The following is a 25,425-nucleotide window of genomic DNA, read 5'->3' as shown; positions in this document are numbered from 1 at the left end:
GAACGACTGACGTCTTCCAGAGAGGAGATACAAGCAACTTTCCTGCATGTAAGGGTTACTTCATTAATGTGCATGTGTTTTTGTTTTGTTATTTATATTTAGATGTTGGTATGGAGGAAATAATTTCTAGTGTCAAAGATTTTCTGGTTTTGTTGGATGAGAAGTTAGTAAAATTTTATATATAATGGAAATGCCTTTGTGCAAGTGTTCATGTGAGGTAGAGAGTCTTTGATTAAAAATTCCAAAGGATTTGGAGAGAGACCCGTTAACTGTGACCTGGGCATTGGGACAGTGCAAAGGGCATCAATCTGGCTACGGTTGTTAGGGCCAAACCCCATGTGCTTGAGGGTAAGTACAATAAAGTTACAGTCCACCTGGTCAAAAGCCTTTTCTGGATTAGAAGAGGAATAGTCATCTAAATCGACGTACCAATTTTATGCACACAAGTAGTATTGTCTTTCTTCTGCCCAATGTGTATAGGTAGAACTTTAGCATAGAGTCTCAAATCAGCATTTAGTAAAGTAATTAGGCAATAGTTGGTGCACAAACCCTGTTTGAGCAATGCAGAGATATGGGCAGTAAGTGTGTCTCTTGGAAATTATCTGTCACTTAAGAGAGAGTTAAGTCCTAGTAAGAGTTTCAAAAGGAGAATATCTCCAAATTTATAAGGAAAAGGATCATAAAAGTCTAGCCCTTCAGAAATAGCTATTGAGATGGGGAGCAGCAAATGAATATGTCTGACTCATCAGAGCTTGATTGAAAAGTCTAGGGTCGAAAAGTTGCATACTGATGTAAGGCTGTAGTAGTCTGGCAATTGGTAGAAAATCAGATTTTTTTGGATTGCAAGATCCAGATTTCTCCTTGATTGGAAACCTTGCTAGAAACCAGCGCACAACCTAAAGCAATAATAAAGTGTACTCAACTAAATTCACTAAAAGCAGAATTTAACATGACCAATGGATAGAAATTGGAGTGGAAAAAAAGTGTATATCAAATTTACTATTATCAGGGTGGTTATAATTTTATTCGGGGTAGGGTTGTTTGAGAGCTCAATTAGGGGAACATTCTTCTCCACTGAGTTTATATACTCTGATGAGGAGTTTTCAGTACCCTGTGCTTCCCACTCCCCTATTTTAACACACATTTGTATTCATTTATTTACTTTCATTGCACACTTTAGTTTATTCAATAATTCTGTTTCTTGGCTTCTTTAAAAGGTTAAAGGAAATGTACTTAGTATTCATGTGGCATTCGGCCAAACAGCTGGTTTGACTACCCATATGACTTCCATTTAAGAAGCTGTATTGGCTTTTGTGATAAGCGAATTGACAGCAAACAGAAAAAAATGACCAGAATGAACTCTTTAATAAATAAATCACTGAATATTGATATTTAAAAAAAAGCAAGTTTTCATTCAAGAGTAACTGTGGCAGAGAAATGTAAAATAAAAATTAATTGTAAAAATAATGTATAATAATTTAGCATTTTCAGGAAAAAATATGATGATCATAATATTTAGAAAATATAATTTTAGATACATGTGTATAAATTTATTCTAAAAAATCCCTGAGAATATTTCAGTTTTTCTCTATTCGATCTTGTGTTCTATCTTTATTCTCCATATTTACACATTTTAGTTGAGTGTTTTCCAACTGCTTCAATCTAGCTTTCTACCCCTGCCTTACTGAGAAACCAATGACTTAAAAATAATGCTTTCATAAATGTTTGAAGACCAGACAGTTGAATTGCATTTGTTTTTTGCTTGGTGTTGCTATCATAGACTCAGAGGAATATTTAGCACACGGTAAATGCAGAACAACATATTTTATCCTTCCTTACACCTAAATTATGACTTCCATTTCAATCTGTACTTTGTGGGGATTCAAAATTATGCAATAAATTCTTCTGAAAGATTATGTTGTATACAGGCAGTAGTGAGATAATTGTCTCAGTTCTGTCACCTTAACAAAAATGTAATTTTTCATGTAGCGATGTGTTCTTTTTTATTATTACAACAGAATGATGAAGCTCTCATTTATACTTTTCTAATCTTTCGACGCTCGAACAATGGCCTTTTGTATTTCCATTCATATAAACATAAAAAAAAAATCTTATGACACATACTGAATTAACCCTTTCGCAAACCATTCGCAAGTAGAGGAAGTATCAACATACAATACGATTCCTTGCTCGCTAACCTGGTACTGAGAACTAAGCAGTAGCTGTGTATGTATTATAAAGAGAATCATATTTCAGAGAACTGAGTACCTACAAAGTGCATTCTTAAGGGCTGTTTATGGGTTTGCATCCTCTTTTATATTGTAATTGGGAGCACCAATATGGCTGACTCGTTGTGAGGATTCTGATGCTTCTCAATTCCACTGAGACCTAGTCTTGTCTTACAGAACAGGTATCTTGTAACAGATCAGCCATTGTATTAGCTCAATTGGTTTGGCTGTAGCACCTGCTCAAAACTCAGCATTTCTGGTTTTAATTCCAGCATGGTATGTTTAGCCATTCATCCTACTGGTACTATAAAAATAGTACCATTATTTGAGATACATGCAAAAAATACAATAAAATGTAATGTTAAAGGTGCTTGGTGAGAGAACAAGTTATAATTGATGTAACAGCATAATTTTAAAGTATACAATAATACTCAGTTTTAAAGAAACTCTATCACATTAGGAATACAAATATGTATTCCGAACATTATGGTGTCTCCTCACTATTTAGATTGGAGGTCGGGGGAACTTAAATAAAAAAAAGGAAAAAAGCACTGAGATTTACGCAGTGCTGCAGCCCGCTTCTCCTCTTCTCTGCCAGGTGTCTCTTCATTGTCTTCTCATCCAAGGTTGAAATGTGCATGCGAGGTGAGTGCCGCACACGCATCCAATCAAATTCTTTGAATGTTCCATAATTTGCTAGTATTCATAAATAGTGCAGAAAGGAAAACGAGTCACATTCAGGAGTTCATAAATTAAATTTTGTTTACCAGCAGGGCTTAAGGCTGACTACTGAAACTTAACTTTTACTTAACTTTTATTTTCTGGCTATTGTTATACAGGACTGAAAGAGGATGTCCAATCACACTTGACATAATAGTTAAATGACCTCCTATCCACCCATTCTCCTAAATAGGACCGTGAAATACCCAGTATCCTAGTCCAAAATAGTAAAATAATTACCCCAACCCTCAAATGACTGGGAGTCCTTGAGCCCTTAGCCAAGTGACCACACCAATCACACACCCTAAATAAACAGGAGGGAAGAAAATATATATAAAATAATAAATATAAAAGGAATAAATTGTTGTCTATGTTTACAGTTGTCTACAGTATATAACCCAGGAATATATGATTTGAGTATTTTTAAAGCAATATATTCATCTTCTTTTATACATTCATCTTATTTAAGTAGTTAAACAAAGGAAAAAAAGAAGCCAGCAAGCCAAATTTATCCATCAATCGGCGTATACTGTTCTTCTGTCTCTCCCAAATGGATAAGGGAATTATATCCTTGGGGTATTTTTTTTTTAAAATCAGGTTCTGCTAATCAGAAAATAAATAAGGGATGGTTGTATGCATTGTGGTGCAGAAGACAAAGATCAGATTAGGAGACAATAATAAACGTATGCAGAATTCATGAACTTGTGCCAGAATATGATTGTGCACGTCTTCCCTGTTGAATTTAAGGAGATAAGCAGTCTTGGCAAATTATCAGTTAGCTCAGTCTCCTCTTTTTCTTCTCCAGTGGCTGTCTACATTTTAATAGAAGCCTATCTCGGGATTTGTATTGGATTAGCTGGTTACTTTCCCCTTTCTTTGTTGCCTTATTCATTGTAGGGAACAGGTCAAGCATGATGACATTATTTCAACAAAAATAATTATTGATAGTGTGCAGAGTCTATTACCAAGGCATAGGCAGAATAACAGAAATCCAAGTGTATGCGTTAACAGATGCTCTTTTTTTAGGACCTAATCAGCGCTAAAAGGTTGAGCACATATTACTAACCAATACAATGCTGGCTCTCTCAAAAAGATTAAACATTACTGAAATAGCATACATAGATACATCTGCATTTTATGTGGAAACAGAGACATGTAATAGCCAGTGTCATTATATGGATGGATGGTTGGATCGATGAGCTGATGTTTATATCTGTAGCAGAATACAAAATACGATCTTTACCCTTTGTGCACCAAATGAATGTACAGCACAAATGAGCACATTTTTTGTGACTATCTTTATTTTCGAATTTCGAAAAGAGAAAGTTGGTGAAACAAGGAAAGGAAATTGACTTTGACGTATCAGAAATAATACGGAATAATGTTTCTGGTGGTAGCCATACTCGTGTAACGTTAACAAGTAAAACATTTTAGGAAGATGGTCAGACATCGTCTTACAGTGTTTTGAGTGTAGCATCCATATACGTCCCCGTACAGCCCATAATTGGTGGGTTGTCATTTCTGAGGGTGGTGTATACTTGGCTGGGGCTCTCCCTGAGCATGTATGTGGTTTAAGTACCGCAGGGCTTTGGGTGAGGAGCCCCTGTCAGGTTTGCTTATCATTGAGCAAAAGGAGAACATTTTGCCAATGTTTTGCAATAATGATTTGGTGCCATGTCTAAATCCATTGCAAAAATGTGGATCCTATGTAGAACATTTAACATGTGTGAAATATTCTGAGACTCAGTGAAGCATAGCTTGCATGTAACATACAATACTAAAAATAATAATAATGAAGTCTACAGGAAAGATACATGTTGATGTATCTAAATGTAGTATTAGTTTTAATAGAACATCTGTTGCAACATTTATCTCCAGGATTTCTTCTAGTGCAAGTTCAATAAACTAACCCATCTAGTCAAGAGAACTAGACTTAGCAATTTTTGAGCTCCAATAACAACAGGGTTTTTACAATTGCTTTATAAAGACATGCGAATGATTGGGTTTTTTTTTTTAGCACTATTTGGCACTGGTCTCTGGTTAGTACTATACTCTTTTCTTGTTTTCCAGTCATGTAACATATACAAAAATTAATACATTCTTCTTTTTAACTTCACAGTGGGAAGAAATTGGAGAAGTTGATGAAAATTATGCTCCAATACATACGTATCAAGTATGCAAAGTGATGGAACAAAATCAGAATAATTGGCTAGTAACAAGCTGGATTTCTAATGAAGGAGCATCTCGGATCTTCATAGAGCTCAAATTTACTTTGCGTGACTGCAACAGTCTTCCAGGAGGTCTTGGCACCTGCAAAGAAACTTTTAATGTATATTACTTTGAGTCAAATGAAAAAGATGGCAGGAACATTCGTGAAAACCAATATAATAAGATTGATACTATTGCAGCGGATGAGAGTTTTACTGAGTTGGACTTAGGTGACAGGGTTATGAAGTTAAACACCGAGGTTAGAGATGTTGGACCTCTTACTAAGAAAGGTTTCTACCTAGCATTTCAAGATGTGGGAGCTTGCATTGCACTAGTGTCTGTCCGTGTATACTACAAGAAGTGCACATCAGTGGTACGTAATTTAGCTCTTTTTCCTGATACAATTACTGGGGCTGATTCTTCACAACTTTTGGAGGTATCTGGATTGTGCGTCAACAATTCGGTGACAGATGAAAGTCCGAAGATGCATTGCAGTGCTGAAGGAGAGTGGCTTGTTCCAATTGGAAAATGTATGTGCCAAGAAGGCTATGAAGAAAAGAACAATACATGCCAACGTAAGTCCAGATATTTGTAAATAAAATGCCATGAATGATAACTTACAGTACAAACTCAAATTAATAGATAAAAATTTCTCTTGAAAAGCAAAACAGTTCTTCAAACGTCATTAACTAATTTAATTATCAGTTAATGACTATCCATAAAAAAAAGGTAAAATGATTTATGGAGAAATTAAAATCATCATAAGAAAAGAAAAAAAAAGTATCAAAAAACTGTATTTCCAAGTGGTAGAAAAACACCATTTATAAGAGTGATGTTTGGACTAAAAAATATTCAGGATTCTTTGCAGATGATTATGCTTTATATCTATACGACTAAATGATTCTGAACATTTTTTGAATGTTATTATGTCTTGGTTTGGTGATCTACAGAGCATTACCAACGCTCTAAATGAGTATAGGCAACATGCTCTTTTAGGTATATAACGTGTGATGTGAATATGAATTTATCATGATTTATAGAAGCCTGGTGAAATTTGAACAGTTCTTGATATTTATCAGGCCAGTCTGCTACAGTTTTATTAGTATGGTCAGTTCGATTGTTTTAACAAAATTATTACCATCTAAAATATGACGATTATCTTGCCTCCTTTGATCTCCTTGTTCTGTGCATTTGGTGGATGAAGAATGAGACTCACTGTAAGAAGCAGTTTTTACAAAAGTTTTATATATATTTTTTAAAATATATATAAAGTACCTGAAGGCGTGTTTAATAAAATATAGTGAGTAAAAAAACTGAAGGGAAAATAGAGGTAGTACAAAATTATACAAATAAATTATATTTTAGCTGCATTTAACAGGTTTATTCACTAAAGGGAGAATTGCAGGGAATTGAACGTGAAATTTAAAAAGTTTGGACAAAAAGCGATTTAGAAAAATTAGCCACGTCTATTCTGTGTTCAGTTTGGCTTCTTTGGCTTTACATTTGAAACTCACTTTGAATACTTTAGTAAATAACCCTAGTAACAAAAGAAACTTAAACTAGGGGATACATAAAAAAAATCCAAAGGAAATATCTTAGACAATGTCTCTTGGAACCATGGAATTTGTTGATTGCAAGGTGGGAATGGATACAGTAGCATTGAATTTTACGATATATAGTAGGAATGAATTCTACTATAGTCTTTTTCCTCTATGTATTCATTAGCTTAATATGTTAAGACAACCAAAGACATTGTTAAGACAGCCAAACAATAATGTTAATAAAGGCAAGGAAGCTACATTTCCAGGTACATTTTTCAAATGTTCTAGGCTCCTATTAATTAAAGCATTATCCGTAGTAACGTCACGTCCAGTTCAAACATTGGATGACATAAACTGAAAGGAGAATTTCTTGCATATTTTACCCTATTGGCAAATTGGATGCAGACGATAATAGTCTGTGCTTATATATTCATTTGCAGACGGATTGTTAGGTTGTCGAGCAGAGAACAATGCACTGCTCTTTAACATTCTTTATACAGTTGATATAATCATTATATTATTTATGAGTGTATTGATAATAGTCTTGCAGTATTCTCCCCCAAAATATGCACTCATTTTTAATATAGTCCTTTACAAGAGGAAAGAAAAACAAAAGAGTGTCAGCGCTAATAAATCCTAAGAGAAAAAGGCAGCAATCCCAAACAAGGACTCCCTCAGATGGCCTTGAGATAACAAACAACAAAAGATGGGGCTGCGCCACAATGTAGGATAAGTCCCTGTAAGGACAAAGTCCAGAAGTGTGGAACTGAAGTCCAGTGGAGGTCTCCAAAGCCAGGGTGTTGTGATTCTTGCACCTTTCAAATATTCATATATATAGGAGAAGGCGATAAGAGGTGAGAAGAGATAATGGTGCAGTACGTTCTTCGAAGTGCCAATAAAAATAAAGTAATACAATTCCTACTCACATTCAGTAGAGCTTAAGCCAGCTCTGGTTTGTATACCATACAGCGGTATAATTCCCGCTTATGGGATATGTGGTACAGCCCCATCTTTTGTTGTTTGTTATCCCTTTAAAAGAGGACCCTGTGAAATATATATATTTACCTCCACATATGAGTTAGAGGTGTTTTTCATTTAGGATATATCCGTGTAACTGCTAAAGGATGTCCATTTGGATTAATGAAATGCCACAATTGCTGGAAAATCTTTCAGTAGTTTAGTTAAGTAGATCGTTTGGTCCTCTTATGTGGGTTCACAGTTCTAAGGGTACCAAATTTGGTGCAAATTAGGAAGCTATGTACTAAACAATTGAAATATGAAACATTAAAATCAATAAAAGCCCTTTTCTAAATTGTCCTTTTTCAGTTGTTTAGCAGATAGGTCAATAAATTGGTACTCTGACGTGTGGTTGCCATCTTTAAGGACACCAAATTAGGGAGCTGTTTAATAGATTAACCCTTTTATATTTTCCTTTGTTTAAGATACACCAAATTATATCTTTTTAAATTCACAAACCCACATTTACGAGTATAAGCTCTGTACAATATTTAGTGCATATTTAGTTATGAAAATGCTGTTATTTTTAGTTATTTCAATGCAATTGTCACCACAGTGGCCTTAAAATGTAGCTCTGATGCAAGATGCGAAACACAGAGTATGGAAAAAAACGATGAAGATGTAAATGTTATATCTGCTATGTGATTGCTCGTGCATTCTTCGATTTTTTTATTTTTTTTAATTGAAATTTGATCATGCATGGTTCATGGTAAATTGAAAAAAGATAACCCATTGCATATTCTCAATGTGAACCATCATGCATATGTAATGATAACCTTTACCAAAGTCTGCATTATTGACCCACGCATTTTGATTTATTTTAAATTGCAATTACAAATACGTTTATGTTATTCAGAGAAAAGCAAAAGAAAATATGGGTCGGAGTGTACTGTTGGTTTTTTTGTTCATGGGCCAGGGGAGGACTGCCAAATGTTGACCTCTGGGCCCCTTTGAAAAGAATATTCAATTAATTTGATCAATTTAGTCCCTACCATTTCCTTGTTCCATTTTCAAACTGGGGTTTGGCTATTTTTGCCTAAGTATCTGGCTCTAAGACTCTGTACAAATTAGCTTTATTTAAGCAGTTTATCATGTGTCATTCCAACACCATATTCCTTTGGGCAGGACATGTAGAAAAAGGAAGGGGAAAAAAACAAGCTTAACAAGTTTTTAAAATATTATGTGATATAAAGTAAAATAAAGTATTAATCGTTTTTTAGTATTGAATAGTCACCCTCAGATGTTTTAAATCTACAACTTCCATGATTCTAGGGCTCTACCTTTTGGGCACCCTTGGTATGTTTCCTTTGTCACGTTAATTTGAGTTTGTGTACTCACTGTCCGGAAAGTGTCCAGCCATGTAATATGAAAAATATAGATATTTATTTTAAGAAGATACAAGATACAATAAACATTGTGCATAGGACAATGCTGCCTCAGTCCTATTCAAAGTAGGCACCTTAGTCAAACAGTTTTCCCAGCATCTCTTCCACTGTTCGAAACACTGCGCAAAATCCTTGCCATCAGCTGCCTTCTCGTAGTTACCTGAATCTCATTGATGATCTGAAACCTCTTCCCTTTCAAAGGTGATTTTAGTTTTGAGAAAAGCCACAAGTCGCAGGGCGCCAAATCTTTTAACAGATTCTCAGCCATCTTTGAAGTGTTTGTGCCTCACTTTTATTTGTGCTGCACTCATTGCATCGTCCCCGAAGACTTTCTGAATCATCCGAATAGTTTGCGTGGAGGACCGTTCAACCTTAACGCAAAATTTGATGCATATTCATTGCTCTACTCGCTCAGTCATTTGGAATGCGAAGGCTACACGGTGCACATGCTCGCTCAATGACTTCTAGCGCCTCCACGGACTAGTACAGCTAAGTCACCATTGTTCACACATGCGCATTTCAGTCCACTCTCCTTGGCTGCCAGATTACATCAATGTTACACAAACCGTTCTCATTATATTAGCAATGGCTGGACTTTTTCCCAGACAAACCTCGTATACCAGGATTCCAATAAGCACACATTTTCTTTGCACTCCAAATTTAACTTTATATTGATTGCTCTTCATATTCTTTACAGCTCTCTCATACAATTGAACATCATTTTTACAATTTTCTTTTGTAATAACTGAGCATCATGGCACAAGTAGTTCTACCTCCGCTGCCATTTACTATGACTGTTTAATCGTAACTATGGGAAAGTGACAGCAAGGTATTTGTACTCATATAAATGTATCACCTTTATCTTTTTATATTAATTGCATTTGCAGGTTTGACGTAGTAACAGTAGACTTTTTCTCATAATGTTTTAACTAAAAATGGAGTTCTGTTTCAGAGTCCATGCTGATTCAATTACTGCCTTTTTCACATGAGCCTTGCATCTATGTAGTTAGTTTTAAAGTCTATTTTGTAGTGTCTGCACTTTACCTTGGAGACGTCTTTGACAGATTTCTCAAAAACCCTCAAGAAATAATAGCTTACTGTCACTGCTATATGAGATATTTAAAGAAATAATTAAAAGGTTGAATTCTATTTTATAAGTCAATCTGTAGAGCACTACATACTCCAGTGTAGAGTTACAAACATGCACCTAAAGTTTATCCGCGTCGCATTTTGATTTACTGGCCTATGTCAAACTTTAAAAGTAAAAAGTAAAAAAAAAGGCAGTCCATATGTTTTTCATTAAAAGATCAAAGTTCACCAAAATTAGCTTGATGAGACTCCAGAACTATACACTGCAGATTTATATTAGTGTGATACAAGAAATACCTTTATGGAAATCAGATGGTGTTATATGGAGTTAATTACACGTAATAAAACTCTTACTTATATCATCTGATTAACATGTTGGCAGTACCCCAAAAACAATATGATTTGCTTATGGAATTTTTAGCTAATATTGTTGTAGAACATTCTAATTTTAACTTTCATTTTGTGTGTAATGGTCAAATCCTAACAATTAGTTATTTTGACTTTATTTTAAGCTGTAAACACTCATTTAATTTGCAGTGTCTTGATTCTCAGACAGAAAATTAATTTAAAGATTTTACTATAGACATTATTTATTTTTCCAGTATGGACATATTAGAGGAGGTTTCTCTAGGCAAAAGCTAGTGCTATTCTGGGGGCAGAGTTCTCGATCAGGCCCAATGACTAACAAAACCAATATAATGTCTCTCAACATTTAGCACTTTCCACCAAGAATAGAGCCTGTTCACCTTTGATAAATCTCCCTGATTGTTGTTTTAAAGTTACAGTATGTTGCTTTCAATAACAATATTTCTCCTATTTCAAGGTAACCAACATCTTAGAGTAGGTTTACTGAAAGGTTGGAATGTAAAAGTGTTAATTTAAATTCCATAATTTGTCAGGCATGGCGTTGTCCCAGTCAAGGCATTAAAGGGACACTCAAGGCACCCAGACCACTTCAGCCCATTGAAGTGGTCTGGGTGCCAACTCCCATCACTCTTAACCCTGCAAGGGTAATTATTGCAGTTTTTATAAACTGCAATAATTACCCTTGCAGGGTTAAGTCCTCCTCTAGTGGCTGTCTATCAGAGGGACTTCCGGGTTCTTAAAACATTAACAAGTGTTTTAAACGACGCTGGATAACCTCATGCTATGCATGAAGACCTCCAGCATTGCCGGAATCCCCATAGGAAAGCATTGAACAATGCTTTCCTATGGGGAGGTCTAATGCGCGCACAAGGCCATTAATTTAGGTAAGTCACTGAAGGAGTTTTAACCGCTTCAGCAACATGGGATGGGGGTGGAAGGGAGGGGGGCACTGCATGATACCCGTTTTCCTGGCACTGGAGAGTCCCTTTAACACAATACAAAAACCTCAAGGGGTTTTGTAGTTTTCCCATCCTTCCTCAAAATATAAATTGTATTATATTAAAGATATGACAGCATTATCAAACCAATATCTGCCTCACTGCCTATGTGACTCTCATAAGACCCAGTGTAACCTGTCACATGGTTCATGTCATAAAAGAGTGTCTGTATTGGATCCAGGTAACTGAAATTACACAGACAGAGCTAAAGGCATGAATACATTTATATAATTTAACATATAGAATAACCAATAATGTTGTGGAAGCCATCGGAAATTTACAAGGCATACATCATTTTCCACGTAGCTTCTAAACTGTGACCATCACTCACGAACAGAAAGCCAGTATGACCAGAGCATCAAGAGCATGTATATCACACACAATAAGTATACCACATATGACAGCCCCATATATACGAATTTTGCAAATTTTGCGAATCGCTCCATTAGTTTTGATGCTGTGTGTTATTCTGGCATGGCACTCCTACTCTGGAACTCCTACTAGCACTCTATTTATGTGCCTCGGTGCTTGCTCCAATCCTTTTCATTGTTACAGATAACACAAGTTTTGGCGCCATTTTTGACACAGACTACTCAGCCCACTCTTCCTTGGTTGGGTGTGGTCCCAAGAGTTCATTTTGACTTCTGGTGTGCATTTTGTTCTGCTGTGAATTCTGACTACTCTGACTTCTGGAATCCTTGACTTTGGCTTTTTTTTTTTACCATTCTTCCAATAATCTGTAATTTGACCTCAGCCAGTCAGTGTTTACTCTTATCTGTTATTCCTGCAGACTGTGTACTATACAAAAATATTAAATTGAGAATATAAACTATTACTATTAAAGGGACACTACAGTCACCTGAACAACTTCAGCTTAATGAGCTTGTTCAGGTGATAACTATAGCTCCCTGCAGCCTTTCTCATGTAAACACTGTATTTTACATTGAAAGCTAGGAATACAGTGTTTACATTGAAAGCTAGGAACACCTCCAGTTGCAGTCACTCACCGTGAACCAGAGGGACTTCTGAGTTGATGGAGGCATAATATGCCTCCATCCACTCAGATCTGCTGCACTGATTCAGTATCTCCTCCCAATGCATGCAGACACTGAACTTTCCTCATAGAGATTCATTGATTCAATTCATCTATATGAGGAGATGCTGATTGGCCAGGGCTGTGTTTGAATCATGCTGGCTCTGTCCCTGATCTGCCTCCTTGTCAGTCTGGGGAAGCACTGTGATTGGATCAGGCTATCACATGTCAGCAGACTGCTTGTTTTTCCTGAGTCTAACAGCATGCAGATTTACAGCTTCTGGCTTGAATATAGTAAGATATGTACTATATTTATGGAGGCATGAGGGGCCCAGGGGGGCTAGGTGGTCATGATACCACTATAGGGTCAGGAATACATGTAGTTGCACTGGTGACTATAGTGTCCCTTTAATGATGGCCTGTAGCTAATAGCAGCTACTATTTGCTGACTAGTTTCCAAACTTGTCACTTGCCATATTTTCTACTGGCTGACCACCAATATATCTACTTGACAAGATACTGACCACTCACAGATTAGCCATTTGCTGATAAATCACATATACTGTGACTATTTAGGTTGTATACCACAGCTTGCCAGTAAAATGTGTTCATATGTATGTACTTTATCCTGTGTTTGTTAAATATATTATATACACTGTCATTACCTCCTGCTAAAGCCAGTTATTTTGGGCTATGTAAATTGGTCATTTTACTTTTAGATATATACAAAAAGTAGCAACATCATTGGTTAAAAAGCCATCACCCAAATTTCGTTTGAAGAGAAAAATTACAAATTACTTATAATGAATGAAACATGGATGTTCCCTGATAATGAATGCATCTGTGCTTAAACAAAGTTTGTGCCTCCCACCATGCTGAAGGAAGACTCCTTGTGGAGTACGAATCAACAGCTGTTTTCTGTGCACAGTCCACAAACCAGAACGTTTGTAAAACCTAGGTAAACAAATTTTCTTGATATTAAACACGCTCCAAACCTGTAATTCTGTCCACATAGCTATGACACTATGACCTTTATTGTACATGAACGGACTATGCACTGTCCAATCTGGAAAAAAACAATGCATTATTACACTGTAGTTTTGGAGTGTACTTTTTAACAAATGCATGGGTGCAATGTTTCTTCTGAACGTTCTGGTCATCTTATCGTATTGTCGAGAAATTGCATTGTATTGTTATTTGACATTTCTCTTTATTCACTATAAATATATATATATATATATATATATTTAAAAAATAAAAAATATAAAAAAAATTTCGGAGCCAGCACCCAAACTATCAAGACACACAAAGCGGCAGCTCCATGCTTCTACTTTGCCAAACCTGATTTTCCAGTGTTTTCAGCCAACATACCGGGGTCTGAAGCAGCAGCCCAGAGGTCAAAGGCTATGGGGAAGAAAAATAAGAAGCAGCGAGCAGATGCAGGCTCCGGCTCCTGAGATATTGGAGCCTTTATGCGCACAGCCGCGTGGCCTGAGCCTTCCAAGATGGTGCCGGCAGAGGCCTACTACTCACAGACGGATGACGAGAGCCTCTCTGCATAACTGCCAGCTCTCCCGAAGGTACAAACAATTGCACAGCTGTCTCCAGAGATGGGGGATTCTGCACCATCCACCAAGGCTGACATAAAGGCATTAATACTGGACATTAGAGCCATGTTCCAGGAGGATATGGCACAGGTCAGAGAGGAAGTTTCTACCCTTACTAGCCGTATTGTTACAGTGGAGAATGATGTGGGGGACACCAGGCTAGCGCAAAAGGCGACTGATGCTGCACTAAGCGCACTACAAATACGCTGCACTGATCTGACAGCGGAAATGGCTAATATTGAAGATAAAGTTAAAGCATGCAATACGTGTATACACTGCATACCTGAAGCAATCACCAATGCATAACTCCCACACTACATACGCAAGCTCATTGCCACGCTATTGCCACCTAAGCAAACAAATCTACTAGTGACTGATTCCTGCTTTCTCCTCCCTAAAGCCGCTAATGCTCCTCAGGAAACTGGTCGAGATGTGTTACTCAAACTGGCACGAGACTCTGATAGGGGAATCCTCATGGGGCGGCCAGAGGCAGTCCCACGGTACCCTTTGAGGGGGCAGAGCTGACATTTTTTAGAGACTTCCCCAGGCAAACAGTAACATGGCGGAGGTCCTTTAGAAAAGTCACACAACTACTGAGAGAAAACGCCAAGCCGCACCACCTGACACACCTATCTGAAGTTCCTGCTTTTCTCCAACCACTGGATCTACCGGCGGCCTTATTGGCGGCTCAACCCGCCTGGTCGGTGGAGGTAATTACTCCTTTCGTACCCCAACAGGCTGTATTAGGGACAGTCGAATTGCATACTTCTGTGTCTAAGTTAAATGTTTTATTCATTTTATGTTGGTCTACTATTTTTAGATGTTCTTGCAGTATATACTACTGTTCTACTCACCCTGGTTCCGTAAACTATCAGATTAACGGATGATTCTGTTCATACCCCCCTCCCTCACCTCTCAACATGTAAAACTCTCCATTAGTTTTTAATAGCATTTATTTTGTCACCCGACTAGGCATTTATAGGTTAAGGAAGGCTTTTAAGGAAGGTTAAGGAAGGCTTTTGACCTGCTCTCTCTACACTTGTGTGTGCCCAAAACCAAAATACCCTATGTTGCATTCCTACTTGGGTTCCTTCTGGGCATATGCAGACTTTACCTGCACCCTCTGTTTATAGTTACGCCTCACCTGGTCCAGCAATAGGGGATTTTATAGCAACAAAATTTAAAATAGGGTTGAATATTCCCATGTGTTGCAGTAACAGTTGTTTATATTGTATTTTGATATGTACCTTACTTAAAGGATCACTATAGTGTCAGGAAAAAAAAAACCCTTCAGCAGCTGACCTTTATCCAGCGCTGGGCTCCCTTGGCGCTGGTAACCTCTCCTCCCCCGCCGACGTCAGCTCCCGAGTGGAGCGGAATGCGCATGCACGGCAAGTGCCGCATGCATTCAAACTGTCTATAGGAAAGCATTTCTCAATGCTTTCCTATGGACGTTTTGCACGCTGGATGCGAATTTCAGGAAGACAGCCATTAGAGATTGGATTAACTCTGCTTCTCTGAAACTGCTATGTTTACATGTGAAGGGTTAAAACCTGCGGGACATTGCACCCAGACCACTTAATTGAGCCTTTACTTGCTGTATATTTGACAAAATCCTGACCATCAAAAATAAAGAATATATATAAAAAAATTAGAGAATAAAAAAAATAAAAAAATAAAAAATTGTGCGAACCTGATCATATTATTAGTAGTATAATTTACGAGGTTACGAAGCAAAAAGAGTGTGAAGCATACATTCTGCATATTCTCCAAGAGCCACTTATCGAATACGTGACTTCACTTCCTCTAAGATTCATGTAACCTTCCATGTATTTTCTATATTTTTCTGAAAACAAACATTATACTAACCAGCACACTCAGTATTACTCCTACAGCAAAGACCCTATTATTTATTTATTTTCCAGGGCTTTCAGAGCTGTTTCTACATTATTTTTGCTCTCAGAGTTCAAGCATGATTTAATATGTCACAACTCCTTTGCCTAACTGGGCTTGATTGTCTGACATACTTCTTCTGAAACAGGGCAGCCGTCCTTTCAAGCATACAGCTGCCCAGACAAATGAAGTGTCACAACAGTTAGAACTTGCTCTTGTTTGGTGACAGCGGTAGCTTCCTCTGACAAAGCCAGCAGCAGGGAGTTTAGACAGCAGTAATACCAACAGACACATCTCAGGTCATTGCAAACTAGGGCCCCACACACATGCACACACACACACACACACACACACACACATACATACATACCAGCGTACACGCAGATTCACAGAGCCGACTAAAGCTTAAAAAGAATTCATTGATCATTCATGTGAAAAGTATTAGGGCTTGGGAAATTGCTATTATGCTGGCAATTGAAATAAAAAGGAACAAAAAAGATTTTTTTTGAAAAGGAAAAAGTAAACCTTCTTATAATTAGTTTGGTCAAGTCCAGCTAATTATGGCAAAAGAATAATGATTGGCACTTTCAAAAATAATTAAATTTTTTTAGCTTATTTAAAATTCCTTTTATGTTTTGTATGCCTCTAATATGAACGCAATACTATGGGATTCATAAAGTGACATAGCATTATGCTTAGTAGGACATTTAAACTGTAAATGCAGTGCTTCTCTCTTAGCATGTCAGCATGGGGAGGAGAGGATATATTTGGGACGGGTGGGGGCAGTGCCAGATGCAGTCAGGAGCACTCAGTGGTAATTTGTAGATTGTGTCCCATAGGATGTCCTCAATTTAGATGAGCTAGAAAATATGTGAATGACTTACCCAGAGGGACTGTACATTCCATGTAAAAAACAAATATATACAAATTATTTCTAAATATATTTTTAAAAAAATATATATTATAAAAATGCTTTTTTATATTTTTTTTCTTTTTAAATGATCTAATATAAAAGCTGTTCACTACACTTGTGCATTCGGTTTCAAACAAATTGCAATTTGTGTGAATTGTGGCCGAATGGTGGGTTGTCCGAAATACATAAAAGGGGTGCCATATGGATGTATCATAAAAAAAAAAAAAAAAACAACAGACATAAAGGTGTCATGATTCTGTTTTTCATCCATGGCTCAAAAGAGATTATTGATGGTTCGGGGGAGCCACTCAAATAAATAAATAAGGAAAGAAATCAAATAAAAAAATAAATAAGAAAGAAATGAGCCAGACTGAACAATTAAAATATGCAACTGAATGCTCAAAAGTACCTGAGCACTCAAAATAACATATTGACCAAATGTGGACCGGATTTAAAATTAAAAATACTATTCTACTCGGTAACTGAATTCCAACAACATTAGCTTCACTAAAAGGGAGTGAAAATGAGCCTGTATCACTGTATTGCAAAATATATACATACAAATATTCTGTATATTCAGTGATAGGCTCATTTTCTGCACCTCTCTCGGTTCATCCAAATAGGATTTCTTGGGCCATTTGTATGGATGATATTTAGACAAGATGAACAGCCGCAGCAACAAAATTTGGTCAACCAAATAAAAAAAAATTTGGGCCATATTTTTTCTGCTGAACCAAATTTTCCCACCATGCACAAGTCTGCTGCTTAGAAGTGACTTACATGCACAGATAATTGCTATTCATTTGTATTGGCAACCAAATATGTTGTACAATTTCAATAGCATACTACTGAAAGGTATCTGATAATTGTTTCAACACTCGCTGTTGCACATAAGAACATTAGAGAGAGGTGGTGGTAGGACACATGGGATAGGTTTTGCACAAACTATACATCCATCAGTTTGTTGCTACATCTCTCTTTTTCATTTTCTGGTACCTAGGTATCAGCGGCCTGATATAATAGGATCCAACTAATTAATGCACTATCATAATTCACTGTTGTAAAAGATTATGTCAACATAGATAACTTAGAAGATAAATGAATGGTGTATGAATTGGCACCTATATAAAGCAGGGAATTACTCTGCATAAGCTGTAATTAAATTTTAAATATGTTTATATGAATGTTTAATGATAAATCACATTTAATTAAATCTTGTGCATTACATTATTCAGAGAATGCTATAAAAACTCTGAAAGGTAGTTTATTACCAGTTAGCTAGTTAATTTTATCTTTATTTTAATTTGTTTTAATATTCAGAGGGCAAAATATTCAACAAACTATGGATAAACAATACATAAAAAATATTATGTATAGGTAAACAGAAGGAAGATCTAACAAAAACTCTGGTTAAATAAAATGTACTTGCCATTTGGTAGCATATATACTGTATGTGTATATTTTTATGGTGCAAAAATACAGCATATTGGAGTGGATATAGCGCTAAGAAATTCTACCTCATACCTTACCTTCATTTCTTCTCTTTGCTTTCAACTTAATGTGCAGGATACAAACAACACCACATTCCCCCAAACATTGCACGGAAAAGTATATGATGTGGTTGAAGAGTCCTTGAAAAGGAACTGTCCAAGCATCATAACCATTACAGCTCGCTGTGGTGGTTACGGTGCAAAAAGTGACCTGAAGCACCTCTCTCCACCCTTGGAAGGAGTCAAACTGTCTTTGACCTGTTTGACTTTCTACCATCTCTGAAGAGCCTGAAAATCCTAAACAAGAACTTCTCTCTGCTCTCTTATGCCAAGACCAGTGCAAGGCTTAGTTCATTGGCTGAGAGCATCAGACTCTCAGTTCCATGATCTAGTGTTTTATGAACCTCTAGGTCACTACCTGGGATCTTTGCATAACTCGTTGCCCTCTGGTGCTTATCTAGAATAACATTTCTCCTTTTTCCTGGTCCCTAGTGTTAGTTCATATAGGAACATTGTTCATGTTATATTATTTTTTCAAAGGGAATCAACTGGCAACCAGAAGACTTAAAAAAACAATATAGAGTCAGGAACACATACAAACATATATTTATGACCCCATAGTGTTAAAACCACTATCTAGTAAAATCTTACTTGTATTCAAGCCTGAAGCTGGTGACTCTGCCCCTGTCTGCCTCAGACCTGCAAGCTGCCTCCTGACATCATCAGAAGTGTTGTTCTAAACCAATAACAACGCTTCCCCATAGGATTGATCGAGACTGTGAAGGAGGCAGATCAGGGGCAGAGCCAACACAAGTCACACAGCCCTGGCCAATCAGCATCTCCTCACAGAGATCAATTTAATCAATACATCTCTATGAGGAAGGTTCAGTGACTGCAGCACTGTCCAAGGAAGCACCTCTAGCAACCATCTGAAGAGTGGCCAGTGGAGTTATCACTAGGCTTTAATGTAAACACTGCATTTTCTTTAAAAAATACAGTTTTTACAGCAAAAAGCCTGAAGGGAATGATACTACTCACCAGAACAAATGCAATAAGCTGTAGTTGTTCTGGTAACTATAGTGTCCCTTTAATAATATGGAACTGATGTTTTAGGCCTGCCATGTAAAATATTACCGTTTTGTTTTCATTGCAGGGCTAAACAGACCTTTACGGGCTGTCTTCCTGAAAGTCACAAGACTAGAGGTGCTTCCGCCACTATAACTGAGTCAGGCTTGTTTGGAGAAGTGCTGCATTTCGCCTTGCATGTGCTTCTTGTACCCAATGCTGCTATTTGAGAAGCATTGGATTGGACAAGAAGATTTGCCAATTCTCAAAATCTTCTGGTTTTGTGAATAATTCTGTATGTAGCAATGTCTAGAACTCATAAAGATTTGCAACAAAATACTGCTTTGTTATAAGGCGTTTTGTTTTGTTTAGCTACTTTCTGAATATTTAGCTGCAAGAAGAATGTAGGGCTGTAAATAAATTGATGTGTGGGTGCAGATGGCTCTTTTATGGTTTTGTAATAGCTTTTTGGGAAACATGATATGTAAGAGGAAATATTATACAGTAAAAGGAAATACTTAGTGGTTATTTATTGAAGTTTTAAGAGTAAAAAATAATGTAATAAAAAACTGGAAAGAACAATTAATGTAAAGTAAAATAGTAAACTATTTTTGTTAATGTAAAATGGTTGAATAACTCTGATTTTAAGGAATGTTTTATATTTTAAATGTTTTTACAGTCTTACGTTTTAAACTGTTTTTTGTTTCATATTATTTTCATATTCATAGCTATTTTCAATTTCCTTGAACAGATCACTATCAAATATATAAGATATTTTCCTATTGACATTTTTTTAGACATGCTTTTCACCCAAATAGATGAAAACTTTTTTTTTTTTTACAGATTATATGAAGGTGTGGGCTGGAAGAATGCTCATATTTAAAGTGTCATAGATTGCAACTCCCATCCATCACAGCCAGGCAAAACTCACCTTATCTTAAGTTTCCGTGCTTAAGTTATGGGTCTTTCCAGTGATTTTACACACTCTGCGTTTGCAGCCTTACAGCCTACCATTCTGTGGGGTGGCAATGCTCATTGTTATGATTGCTGATTAAATGAAACTATGCTGTGATGAATGAAGTGTCATGCTTTTAAAGAGACACTGTAGGCACCTAGGACAATTCATCTCAATGAAGCGGTCTGGGTGCAGTGTCCCTGCCCCCTTAATCCAGCAATGTAAAACATTGCAGTTTTAGATAAACAGCAATTTTACAATGCAGGGTTAAGACTGCATCTAGTAGCTGTCTGTGTCTACCAGATAGCCATTAGAGGCACTTGCTGCTGTTTCACATTTAAATGCTGTGCCATTACCATATTAAACTGGTCCCATTTCTTAAATTCCTTTGTTATTGAATGGCCACTTTAGGCTCATATTGACATGTTCTATTTTATACTATACTTCTATCATGGAAATCATTCTAACTCATAGTTAAATTTGAAGTGCAGTTTTATATATAGCATTTTCAGCTTGAAAGTTGCCATCAGCAGGGCATAGTCACGTTATATTAAACCTCAATTGAAAATGTATAGTCAAAAACTACACAAACCGGAGAATTGCTTTATTTTTTTTTTATTTTTTTTTTTACTTTATTTGTAAATTTCTTCATAACTGCCAAATGCTGACAAATAAAATCAGGTTTTTGTTTTATTTTTTTATTGTACATTTTATTACAATGCATTTTTATACAATTTTCATAAATTGTTTACATTTTTTCTAACATTATCTGCAACAATTATAAACAGATAAAATATGCATTTTTTTTGTCCCTTACAATTAAATACATCTATTTATCAATCAGTGGTCTGGCACATGGTTTTGGACAATAGTTGCCCTTGGAGTTAATTGCAGTTTACCACTGGAATTTATGAAATGATCCACATTGGTGCTTGATAGATAGACTTGTTCCTCTGGTTCAGGGTGGTTAGGAAAAGCTGGTCTGCTGTGCTAATATTCTCCATATTGCAGCCTACATGTATCATTACCCACAAGGCCATTAACAGCATCTTTCTATCTGTGCGGAGTGACAATGTATAATGATCCCTACATTGCAGTATTTTTCTTCCTCCAAAATTGTAAAATTGTATCCATTGTGATCTAACATAGCTTACATTTTTTTAGCAGTGTTTGGGTAGCAACAAAAATATAAAATAAGATTTTGAGTCACATATATGTAGTGCATTAGTAGATAACAATTATAATTGATACACACACACACACACACACACACACACACACACACGGCAGATCACAAACTAGGCAACAGTATGCAATGCCGGTCTGCCATTGCAAAAGCTAGTAACGTGCTTTAGTGTATTAAAAGGGGTTTTGTTTTATGTGATCCAAATATAATTTTGCCTCTTTACAAATCAATGGTAAGACCCCACCTTGCATGTATTGTGCAATTTTGGGCACCAGTTTTATAGAAGGATAATGCACAACTAGAAAAATTGCAGAGGCGAGCTACAAAGCTAGTAAGGGGAATGGAAAACAGTTGTTAGGAAAGACTAGAAAAACTGGAATTGTTTTCTTTAGAAAAAAAGTGATACAGAAATAAAGTGCGCTGTGCCTTTAAGACCCAAAATTATTTTTAAACTGTGAAGACAATTAGTGCAATATTGTACAAATAAAGTGATTAAGTGCATCAGATGTGCAACACACTTACAAATATAAATATAAGTGTAGAAATGTGCAAAAATCTTTTAGTGCAACAATTTTGTGCTATAGAAAACCAATACTTAACTTTCCCAGTTATGGAATTTGCTTTAAAACTTCTGTCAGCAATCCAATATGTGTCTCAAAATTTGAAGGGAAAATGCACAATCATAGGATAATATGTTAAAATATAAATATTAAGAAAATATAAACCAAAACACTCACAATGGTAGAGCAATCAAGTCTGCTGTAAACTATGATTGCTTAAAGTTGAAATCCTTTATTGACTCTTTTAAAAATCGCTATATCTGGCAGGTAAGTCCCTATTTGGCTTTTTCCTCCTTATGGTAAGTGCTGTGTTATGCAGTCTCTCCTTCGGCGCCGGCTTTACAGAGTCTCTGTGTGCCGAAAAAAGGTGCCTCTGAGGGGATATGATAGCACTATACAAATATATACAGGTTCATACAAACCGCTATGTGGAATATACAACAGACATGATGTCATACAGTGAGACTGAAAGACAGGCATTGTCGCTTACAGCAGAGGAAAGGCTTCTTTGCAGTGAGAACAGAGTGAGTGTCATCAGATTCTATTATTACATTTTATATTTTATATTCATGGATACAATTGATATGTATGTAAACAGGCTGTTGGTCCAAGGAGAAATCTGGTTGTCATTATGGAGTCAAGAAGGTTTATTTCCCCTCTCTTTGTGGCACAATTGGAAATGGCCACAATTTTTTGGGAGGGTGGTTTGCCTTCTTTAGGATCAGCAGCATAAAATAATTGTTTTCATGGTTGAACTTGATAGACTTGAGTCTTTTTTCAACCAAGTCAACTTTGTTACTATATATATATACTTTCCAGAAAATACAATATTTATTAGGATCGCTCATATAGAAATTGTCCCTTTAACATATACATGGTTTGCCTATATAGAAGTTGGAAAATTAAGCATATAGTTTTTTGTTTGTTTTTTGTATCTTTTTAAGACAATATTCATTCTTATTTTGTAGTCATGACATTTGGTGTATTTCTCTTTGGGCCCCGTTTTAATGTATTTCATTACAATGGAGAAATTATCTTATTTTAACTGTTAATCGATACACCTTCATGCTCTCCCTACAACAATTTTATAAGGATCCACTAACTTAAAATACCACTATAGGCACCCAGACCACTTCAGCTCAATGAAGTGGTCTGGGTTCCAGGTCCCCCCCCAGGTAGTTTTAACCCTGCAGTTGAAAACACTGCAGGGTTAATCCAGCCTCTAGTGACTATGTCCCTGACAGCCACTAGAAGCCGCTTCCGCGATTTGCACAGAGTAAATTACACTTATTTGACACTGGACATCCTCAAGGAGTCAAACGTCAAAAAAGATCCCCATAGGAAAACAATGAGTAATGCTTTTCATATGGGCTGGTTTGAATGCACGCGCGCCTCTGGCCGTGCATGCGCATTCGGCTCCACTTGGGAGCTGACATCGATGGAGGAGGAGAGGTCACCAGTGCCGAGAAAGCCTGGTGCTGGATTAAGGAAGCAAATAAATGGTTAATTAACCATTTATTTGTCACGGAACAGGGCCCTAGTCTAGGTGACTAGGGCTCTATAGTGTTAGGAACACATATTTGTATCCCTAACGCTATAGTGTTCCTTTAAATACATTTTACAACTGAAAAATGTATACCTTAACAACTTCATTGGAAAAAATCTCCACTTTAGAAGAGTTGGTAATTTTTAGTTATTTGTTTGTTATTTATTTATTTATTCATTTATTTGTGTATTCATTTATTTATTTTATCTTTTTTTTGCTAGGTTGTGCAAAAGTCTAGCTTTTATTTGCTTGGTTGGTGAAAAGCCTTGCTTCCATTAACTATTATTAATGAATATGCATTTAAATTGGCCCTGTGTCACTGGAACATTCTCAGAGGTCCCATGGCTGTAGCTGATCCATCTTAGTATGAAAATACTTGTTGGCAGATATTTTAAATTGGACACATTTACTAACACTGCATTTGCCTACGCAGATTCAGGCACAGTCATTAACGGTGAGTCAAGATAACTCGGAGCATTTAATCTGGGTAAGCTTAATTGAATTTGGTATAACCCAGATTGAAGCAACTAGTCTAGTCATAATGTATCCATTTCCAAAACATATATATGACATTGGTTAACATTTGGGTAGAATTAAACATCACGTGTTTGGCACATGGTGGCTTCCAAGCCAAACTCAGATAATTTCAAAGTGTGGGTATTATCACAAAGACAAAACATGTCAATACAATAATATTGTTTGCTTTTGGTGCCGGTACAATTTTTTTGGTATGGATGCATAATTTTACAAGGGTGGAACTTTGCACTGAATAGTTTTGTGTGCAACTCATTTTACATCAGTAACACTGCTTTGATTTTACCCTCATTACTGTCTGACCTCACAGTTGACACCTGTGTAGCAGATTAGCACTGTGAGCATTCATAGTCATAAAACAGCCACTCATTTGGTGTGAGGCACTTGTGGTCTTGATGCTCTCATTAAATGAACTTATGCATTACTTGAACCTGTCTACAAACATGTACGATAATGAACTGGTTGAAAAGCTTACTGACAGAACACCAAAGATGTTAATGACAGATGTGCCAAATAAACGTGAAGACTTTAAGCTACATCTACACTATATATTTGAATTAAAAAAAAAATGAAGGATAACATAGTTAAGAAAAACAAACCCAGAATAACTACCAGATTTCAAGAATGGCTGTTAAAGCTGTTACATTTATTTGTGGTAAGCAAAATAAAAAAAATATATATGTATATAACACTGATGAAATATATATGTAGTTCCTGCATAACTGTAACAATCCCTAAGAGAAGATAATGGAACCCATAAATAAACATTATTTCTCGTCAAATTAATTAGAACCAAACATGTTTATACTATAATGATGCAGTTCTTTTTCTAAATGTTACATTAAAAAGAGAACATTGATGATTACTTGATCACTATTGATTACTTGATTGCTATTATTTATTATATATATTTTTTCATAAGAATTTACAAGATATAAAGAAGTATGTTAGGCTCACTATTGATCATAGAGCTCGAGAAAGTGTAATGTTATTGCCCTAGAACAGGGTTCTCCAAACTCTGACCCTCCAGATGTTGCCGAACTACAACTCCCATGATTCTTTGAATGAAACAGATAGCCAGAAAACCATGG

At 36.3% G+C, this 25,425-nt stretch overlaps 1 protein-coding gene across 1 annotated transcript in view; it reads left to right on the top strand.

The window, feature by feature from the left end:
• EPHA5 (EPH receptor A5) overlaps nucleotides 1-25,425 on the top strand; it is a 260,679-nt gene that overhangs the window by 70,365 nt on the left and 164,889 nt on the right. The window contains exon 3 of the mRNA XM_063458735.1: nucleotides 5,068-5,731. Coding sequence (XP_063314805.1) covers nucleotides 5,068-5,731 — 664 coding nt within the window. The remainder of the gene's footprint in view (nucleotides 1-5,067; nucleotides 5,732-25,425) is intronic.

The sequence above is a fragment of the Pelobates fuscus genome, chromosome 6 (assembly GCF_036172605.1).
Source record: "Pelobates fuscus isolate aPelFus1 chromosome 6, aPelFus1.pri, whole genome shotgun sequence".
Taxonomy (NCBI): Eukaryota; Metazoa; Chordata; class Amphibia; order Anura; family Pelobatidae; genus Pelobates; species Pelobates fuscus.
The sequence above is the reverse complement of the archived record's forward strand: the minus strand, read 5'-3'. Positions and strand labels throughout refer to the sequence as shown.